This window comes from Crassostrea angulata, chromosome 1, assembly GCF_025612915.1.
Source record: "Crassostrea angulata isolate pt1a10 chromosome 1, ASM2561291v2, whole genome shotgun sequence".
Taxonomy (NCBI): domain Eukaryota; kingdom Metazoa; phylum Mollusca; class Bivalvia; order Ostreida; family Ostreidae; genus Magallana; species Magallana angulata.
This window is the reverse complement of record NC_069111.1, coordinates 26129143-26138540: the sequence shown is the minus strand read 5'-3', so window position 1 is coordinate 26138540 and position 9398 is coordinate 26129143. Positions and strand designations below refer to the sequence as shown.

Sequence of the window (9398 nt, the reverse complement as noted above, 5' to 3'; positions counted from 1 at the left end):
CACATTTGGTAAAAAAATATAAGATTAATTGTTATTAGTATTATTGTATATTTAGTCTCGTTATTGTATATTATGTATCGAGGCTATATCACATGAACGTAACCTCTCAAAATGGTAGGTTCACAATTTTGCTGTCAAAACCAACTTTCACTTTAATGAAATTCTCTTTGATAGCCTATATATGCACTGCTTGATGTCACTTGAATTATCTGATTCAGTTAGCTTGTAAATACATGAATGCAGGGACGTATATATGTCCCTGATGAATGGTAAATTGTGATAAAATAAGATATGTCAGAATCGCATATGCATGTACTGTATACTTTTGGCACGTTAGTGTGGGTATATATACTGTTTAAGTGTAGGTGTAGGCCCCAGGGCTTACATTTGCCTAGATATCCAACTTTTTACAGTATTCATTGATACAATGTTGTTGGGTTTTTTTTAATTTCAGTCCTATCCAGATAAAAATGATATGTCATCAACATTTGGAACATCTTTTCCTAAAGAGTACCAGTATGGGGGAGAGAGCAATGAACCAGATTCCCAGAGCATGGTTGCCTCCCAGAAGCCTAGGATACTCCTGATGGGGCTTCGAAGGTATGGATACATGTATTTATAACTAAGGTCTGTCTAAAGTTATTGTTTCCATCCCTGTTCAAATGACGATTTTTAATGAAATTAAACATATCCATCAACTAAGTACAATTGAAAACGATAAAAGGGAAAAAATTTGTAATGGGATAAGAGAAATAATGACAGACCAGACTGGGTTCCAAACCTGGGCTCCCTGAATCTCTAGTCAGGTGCTCTACCACTAAGCTATCTGGCGCCCCGGTATTGAACTCGATTTGACCATCACGATCCCCTCTTTGATATCTAATGATATAATTATTTTTAAGTATTATAAAGAAAAAACAATTTTGCATTAGTGTTCAAAGGGTCGTTATAAATATGTTTCTGAGATACAGGGTCAGAGAGTCAGTGTTTCTGTTTTTTTTCTTTTGTTGAAACTCTACAAGCTTGATGACCCATATCACCTTACAAGATTAATGACTATAAAGGTTGAAATTCATGACATTGTGTTCAATATGATCCTATATATACTCATTGCAAATCTAACATAAAAGTACATGCCAAGGCTGATGTAGCATTGCGTTGAGTGATGATACATGTACTTTTTAGACAGTGTGTATTTCAATTGCGATTCGCAACAAAGATTCTGATTGGCACATTTATATAGACCTGCCCATTTTTCAAATGCATGTTGAGAACATAATGCTAACACGTGGAAAGAAATGTCGGAGAAAGAAAACTTTTCATAAAGTTCAACTTGCAAGTTAAAAATAACATACAGAGGTTTTTTTCAAGAACAAACAGGGCGATGTTTATATACATGTATAAATAATGTTAGTGAAAAAAAAACCAGAAAACGATTAAAGTCACAGATTGTAGTGCGTTTTTAATTGATTCAGTTCATTGTGAAGAAATTTGTCAGAAACTGTTTAGTGAACAAATATATTTTACGTTACAGTTCATATTGTACCATATGTGGAAAATAGCAAGAGTTGAACAGACTGTTTTTCCTCACAAAAAGTTTGTTGCAAAATGTAGATCCACGGAATAGTTCGGGTTCACACGCCATGAAATCCATTAGACATTGTACAGCATATGTCTTCACTTTTTTGTTTAAAATAAATCTGTACTGAAAATCTTTGAAACATCGTCACTAGCTCCGTAAAATGAAGAAGTGTGGTTTATTTTATATACATGTACATTCAAAACTGTAAAATGGCGACTCAATCTGCACATGAATTTTACAGTCTGAGGTCGATTAGCATGTTTGAGAGAAAGTCAGCTGCAAGTAAAGCATCAACATCAGTAGTTTATATTGTCTGATGAATATTGAGGAACATGCAATAAAACTAATGTCTTACAGACTGACTGAGTTACAAAATCAGGTTAATCACAGATCAGTGTAAAATTGAACACGTTTACATGCCATAGATTTCAAATTTTTTGTATGTTTGAAAACCCATGCACACTTGTAGAAGTGTGTCATTGATCGGTTTAAGTTCAATAAAATGCAATTTATCTAATATTTATTGTCAGTATCTGTCGTGAATTCTTTAGAACGAGCTACAACAAAATAAATACTGCCTCATCTTAAATTGATGTGGAGAAAATTATTGAATTTATTGAAGAAGCATTATACTGAAAAAATAAATTAGGGATAGAACCTGTTTAAACGTCGTGTTTTTGACAATTGTTTACACCATAAAAAACAAGAAGGGATTATTGTGAGAACTTACTCTTAGTCAATTATTGTAGTGATTTAGTTTTTGCAGTTCTGATACAGAGTTAAACTACCTATCTGGCAGTTGGTGCATAAATTATCAATAAACACGTTAGCAGGTAAGAGTAAGTGAATTCTTAAACAGCCAATGAAAATGCTTGTTCTATGACTGCAACTCGCGATCCCAAAAGTGTCGTCACTCAACGCATTGGTCCATTGATCGCAGCATGTACATTCAAGTTAGATTTGTGAAAATAACCCCTCACAATGTTCTTACATCTTACATTGTATAACAGGATGTTATTGTTATCTGTACACAAAATCAGGAATATTTCTGAAAATTGGCTGTAAGAGTATTTAATTTTTCTTTTAGGAGTGGAAAAACATCGATACAAAAAGTTGTTTTTCACAAAGTTTCACCGAATGAAACTCTATTCCTGGAAGCCACAAACAAAATAGTGAAAGAAGGTAAGAACTTTTATGTAATTTGAAAGTCAATTTATTTTTGATAAAATACAGGTAACACCTTCACAAATTTGTGTATGTTGTGGTCATTAATATGGTTGTAATTGCATGTAAATTTCAATTTGCTTCAGATGTCTCCAACTGTTCCTTTGTTCAGTTTCAAATTTGGGATCTGCCTGGGTCAGACCATGTGAATATCTTCGATACGGCCAACTTTGATACGGAGTCAATCATCATGGGTTGTGCCGCCATAGTCTTTGTCATTGATGCACAGGTGGGAATAAGGGTTACATCCTGAACTGGATTTTTTTTTTCTTCTGGATTTAGAAGTAATTAACGATGTTAAATTGTTACTGGTATATGAGCTTGCTTAGTAATGTTACCAAATCTTGTGAAGTCCAATATTTGATGTAATGCTGCGTTAAAACTTGCAATGTATTGACACTTTTTCTTTTTCTGTTTAAGATCTTTATTGTCTTTATCTTTATTTTATTTAGTTAAACTTTAGTATTTATCATCTCTTTTTTCCAGTTAGAATATCCTAAATTCTGGTATTGAAAAAAAAGTTTTGTGTTTAATTATTGTTGGATTTAGAATTACGATCTTCTGATTCTATTTTGGTATACCCCTATTGTGACATGGTTAATATGACCTTTTAACGTGTTGAAAAAAATTAAATTTTGCATTTAATAAGTAGTTTCAGATAAGAAAAATGATTTGCAAATGTAAATGTTAAAATTTGTCATATTTTCTAAGTAAGGATACATGTATAAATATATTAGTATGCTATTATTCCATACAGTATATATTTTATCATTATGATTGTGATTTACAGGATGAATACACAGATGCCCTTGCCAAACTCCACACCACTGTATCTAAAGCCTTCAGAATCAACCCCGACATCAAGTTTGAGGTGTTCATCCACAAGGTCGATGGATTGTCGGATGACCACAGGATCGAGACACAAAGAGACATCCACCAGAGAGCCAACGATAATTTGGCGGATGATGGTCTAGAAAATATCCATCTCAGGTAAGTGCATTTTGGTCTTCCCTGATGAATATTTTAAATTGAGAGTTTAAGCTTCAAATGTTTTCTGTTGATTAAAAGGAAGGCTGGATGGTCAGATTATTTTCAGACAAAGAGCACTGTATTAAGAATAATTTCAAAGTTTATAGCCGCTAGAATATTTTGATTTCTCAATCATTACTTAATGATAGTTAATGGCCAAAAATATCACACAGAGTTTTAAGGTAGATGTGTTAGTAATTCGAAGAAGGGAGGGCATATTGCTTTGCTGCTGTCTGTCGGTCGTCGGTCGGTCGGTCCACCAAAAGTTTTTGTTCCTTTTCTTCGCAGAGGGTGCACATATTGATATGAAATTTGTCATACAGGTTTATCTAAATAATATCTTGGTCAAGTTTGATTTTTGGTATGATAGAGCAATTTTCGACAGAGTTATGCCCCTTGGACTTAGAAGAAAAATTTCAAATATTTGCAGTTTTAATATGTTCATTTTCTTTGTGGATGTTTCCAAGAGAGGGGGGCATAAGTGTTTCACAAACATCTCTTGTTTATTAAGCATTCAGCATCCTTAAAGTTTTAAATTTGCTCAAAGAACTGTATGAAACTATTTACATAATAAGGCCAAAAAAAATTAATCATTATTTAGTTTCTCGGGCCAAAATTTTGAAATTTTGATGAGGCAGGCAGGTTTTTTTTTTTTTTTTTGATCTAACACATAAACTTTTTAAAACGTATGTTAAGTAAAATGAGGATAACAAACAACACAGTGTTTTGGTTTCTTTAGTGCCTCTGATCTTAGTTTGTCAATGAAATAAATTTATAATTATTGTTTTGAAAATTTTATGTATTAGATCATTCAGCGCGGAGTTGAAATTTCGTGACGTCAGCTGATGGCTATCGAGCCTCGGGACGAAATTCCAAGTCTGCGTGAATTTTAGTTGATAGCATTATCAATGCGTTGGATTTAAACATAAGGACGAAACGTATAGTGAGAAATATCATATTTGAACTCAATGTTACACGCAAACCGGTAGGCATATCTGATTTATGTGGCAAATCGAAGCCTGAATCGACGAGGGGGTCAAAATGGCGTTGCACACCTTGTGTATTTATATATAGTAGGGGTAGAATTTTTCGATAAATGACTTATTAAGCGACTGATTGATAAAAATTCAGGTGCCTGTGCTTTAACCTCTCTTTCTGAGGAAATTCTGGCGAAGTTACCAACCACAAAGCGAGTCCTTATATTGACATAAACTTGTATTTAGCCCAAGTAGCCCCCTAGGTTGGTCACTGGGTAGATGTGTCAGATAAAATAACGTTTTTTACTGACAGAGACAAGCCTTTATTCTGAGCGTTTGGTCACATTGATTTTATAATAGAGAAAACCGATATTGATAAGATATGAAAAATCCGGAAAAATAACGATAAAAAAGTTTGATGCGGCGATGATTTTACTGATGCGGCGGTGCCTGAGAAACAAATCATTAATTTTTTTTGGCCTAATGCATTGATTTGACATATCATATTTAAATTTACACGTGTCTTTATTACAACAATGCTCTCTATTGAAACTTGAATTTTTGAGAATAAATTCATTTTATTTAGATATATTTACTTTTTACATATGTAAATGACTTCAAATATTCTTCATTCTTTTTTTCAGCTTTTCATTAACAAGTATATATGATCATTCCATATTTGAGGCATTTAGTAAAGTGGTACAAAAGCTGATTCCTCAGTTACCAGTGATGGAGAACTTACTAAATATACTTATATCTGTAAGTAGATGCTGAAGATGTTTGTTCAATAATACATTGGATGTATGATAATTTTACATAACCGATGAAATATTTCTACTCTCCTGGTATTTGATATGTTAATAATTTTTTAATTTTTAATAGAATTCCGGTCTGGAGAAGGCGTTTCTGTTTGATGTGGTGTGTAAGATATACTTGGCTACAGACAGCTCGGCGGTTGACATGCAGTCCTATGAGCTCTGTTGTGATATGATAGATGTGGTCATTGACCTCTCATCAATATATGGGTAAGTACCATGGCTGGATTTCGCTGATCAAAAAAAAGAGGGGGAAATGATGTCACAAGATTAGTGGAGTGGAAGTTATACATTTGAATTACCCAGAAAAATTTAGCAAACTTGGGTCATGGGAATTATTTTAGACATGTTGAGAGGGAACAAAGAATCATTAAATTGGCAGAGGGGGAATAGGCAAAGCAAGTCTTGAGCTATGGACCTACAGCCAAATTGACCAACTACTGAACACATATAACTATATCATTATGTTGTCAGTACATTAAATGTTTTAAAATTAAAAACAAATGATATGTAACTTCATATAACACAATGATTAAGCACCCTTCATTTTACACTCTTCTTTTTGAATATCAAGTTTTAGTGTTATTTTATTTTTTATTTTTTTTTTTTAGCCAAAGGGATGATGCAGCTTTTGATGAGAAGACTCGTTCAACAATAAAACTAAACAACGGTACAATACTGTACTTACGTGAGGTCAACAAATACCTGGCGCTAGTCTGCATACTCCGTGAGGATAGCTTTGAAAAACAAGGTATTCCTAAAGCTTCTAAGTATTGATAAACTTTTACTATTAAAAATGAAAGCAGTGTAAATGAGCTTCTTTCTTTGTTGAAAGAACAAGTTTATTGCACGTCTGTTCACAAAGTTAATAGCTATATCAGGCGTGATATTAATGTTGTTTTGTGTCTTCTTGACAGTATATTCCTGTGTTTTTAATTCAGACATTTTAGCAGTTCCATAAGCTATTTATTTGTGTTGCCAGAAATACCATACTAGAAAGGTTATAGAATAACTGCATTTTTATATGACTTGGTATAACATCTGTAAACCAATTTTTATTCGCGGCGACTTCATTTCGCGATTTACTGCCGATAAACTGGTTTGCGACGACTAATGTTCGTGACCAAGCCTTATCCAGACCTGTATTGTTATAAAAACTATAGACAAAGGACTGGTTTGTGGCGAGAAATATTCGTGACGACAAGGCTCTCGCTAACCTCGTGAAAATTTCTCGCACACGAAGAAAAGTTGGTTTACAGTTTATTTATTGAGTTGGGTTTTTTGGTACATGTATTTAATGTTATTTATATGTTTCCTCAGGAGTGATAGATTATAACTTCATGTGCTTCCAACAAGCCATTCAAGAGGTGTTTGAAGTCAGTCCCACAGACACCACCAAGCTGGCCATCAGTACGTCGGGGGACTACAGCCACACTAATGGCTCTGTGAACTGATAATTCAACCCAGTGTTCAGAAAATCCAGAATGATGGCCTTTGGGGCCACCAGTAATCCCTGTGGCCTGGTAAGTGCCATCTCTAACAAGTGACGGTCTGTCTGTGAACAGAGCATGCTCCCTAACACAGGGCATGCATTGCAATCTGAAGAAAACAGACTTTATTTTCTCTGTGATAAATTGATCATTTGTTATCACTTATGCCTAACAGTGTAACACTTCGACATTTCTGTTTGAAGGATATTATCGGTTACCTCATTGTCTGATGTATTTGAATACTTTATAATTTGACATTTGCATATTTTTCTATCCAACATTTTGATCATGTAGATCCATTCAATTCAGAATATCAATGCTGATACTTTTTTCTTTTTGTATATCATGTGTTTGACTGATTTTTTTTGTTTGGGATTTTTTTTTTGGGGGGGGATGGTAATTTTTCTTTGATATTTTAGAGTACTTAATTAGAGGAAAATTATGTAGAATTTGATAATCTTTTAATAGTCATAGGAGTTCTTTTTAAAAGAAGTATTTAAATGTATTCAGTTATACTTTGAGATGCAGATTGCTGAAAGTATATGTTATGCTAGAATGCAAATATAATCAATGTTTATTTTCTTCTCTTTTTTTTTGGGGGGGGGGGGGGGGGGTAAGGGAACCAAGTACATGTACTATCTTTGCTGATTTTGACTTTTGCAGTATTTTGTTATCGAATGCATACTTACAGTGTATACATGTGTTCTGAATTTTAGAATAAAAGCATATTTCCATTTGAAGAAAATGGAGATGTAGACCAAATCTAGTCGCTTTTTCACATGACAGGAATATTTATCTTTATGAGAAAGTCAAACTGTTGTCATGGGTTTGCATTTACAGCAGAAATGTGGAACCTAATTAAATACATGTATATAGTATTTCTGTGTCCCTAATTTAGAGATGTGAAAGTTGGAGACATATTCGTTACGAAAATGCTTTATTCTCATTATTCTTTTTACCAAATGTATGTCCCTTTTTGTTTTGTGAAAAAATGCATGAAATTTCTCATTTTACTGCAACATCTTTTTTTGTATTTTGTGCCAAGAGAAATTTGATGACCTTGCTGTAATATGAGAATGCTTTCTCATGCATGTAATGTAACACAATGGTAACACATTGGTCATGTTGCTCTTAATAGTTGCTGATAATTATGCATTACTCATTGATGTAATATTTTTCATATCCATCTTTATCAAAACAAATTGAATAAAATGTAAAATAAAGTATCAATAGTCTCATGGGTGTTCAATCATTTACCTCTGACAGGATATTTTTAATTTTGAATGTACCTTCAAAAAGCTTTGTATTTTTATGACCACCATCTTATCAGATTGATTATGGCTATAAAGAAAAGACCACAGAGAGAGAGAGAGAGAGAGAGAGAGAGAGAGAGTAGATCTGGTAACATCTTACATCTGTTGGTGAATGCTGTTCATTAAGCCAGGATTTTTGCTGGTAAATACACAAGACAACGTCAAGATGTACATATTACATAATCTAAAGCAGTGGCATGAAAGGATGAAAGCCAGACTACAGTGTTTTTATGAAGAAATCTGAAAGTTCACAATTATATTGTAGTATTTTTTAAATACTGTACAACTTGTATTGTGCAAACATCTTAACTAAAATTTAAAATGACGAATTGAGATAGTGTAATGACGTACAATTCATGAAAAGTATAATGAGGGAATATTATGTGTACCGGTATATAAATACACCCCCCCCCCCTTTTAGTAGAATTATTACATGTATTTGGAAAATTTATATATTTCACGGAGGGAAGTGGTATTTATTGACCAAAATATGGTACAAATATCTGCCAATTTAAAATTCACTTTAAAAAAAAAATAATAAAAAATGATGAGAAAAATACTGAATAATACATGTATCTTATTTCAATTAAACAGTGATATGATTTAAATGATTAAAATAGTTTATCCATATCCAATGGGATAATACAATCCGATTTGGGGGTCTAATTTTGTTGTAAAATTCTTCAGACCCCCCCCCCCCCCCCCCCAAATATTGATTTAAACTACAAATCAATTTAATTGTAATGAATTATGTCATGCATAATATGAATATTGGATAGAAAATTCTGAAACCTACACAGTAAAATGTGTTGACTGGATTCTACCACTAGCATGCGCTATTCTTCATTGCTTTGTTCATCTCTTTACCTTGAATAGAGTAAAAAAAATGAAAATTTAAAGCTTGACTGCGTCTTTTTTGGGTATAATTCTTTCAGACAGTTGAAACTCTTTAGACATTTAATTTTGAT

At 33.1% G+C, this 9398-nt stretch overlaps 1 protein-coding gene across 2 annotated transcripts; it reads left to right on the top strand.

Annotated features, from left to right (window-relative positions):
- Positions 1-72: 72 nt before the first annotated feature.
- Positions 73-8347, top strand: LOC128180250 (ras-related GTP-binding protein C-like). 2 transcript variants are annotated; one of them, XM_052848193.1, is made up of 9 exons: positions 73-114; positions 455-600; positions 2670-2764; positions 2893-3035; positions 3597-3796; positions 5457-5571; positions 5695-5837; positions 6239-6378; positions 6948-8347. In XM_052848193.1, the coding sequence occupies exons 1-9, from the start codon at positions 112-114 to the stop codon at positions 7079-7081; spliced, it is 1119 nt and encodes a 372-aa protein (XP_052704153.1). In that variant the 5' UTR covers positions 73-111; the 3' UTR covers positions 7082-8347. The 2 variants fall into 2 exon arrangements, with proteins under 2 accessions (XP_052704153.1, XP_052704164.1); XM_052848204.1 differs by lacking the exon at positions 73-114 and adding an exon at positions 252-269.
- The last annotated feature ends 1051 nt before the right edge of the window (positions 8348-9398 follow it).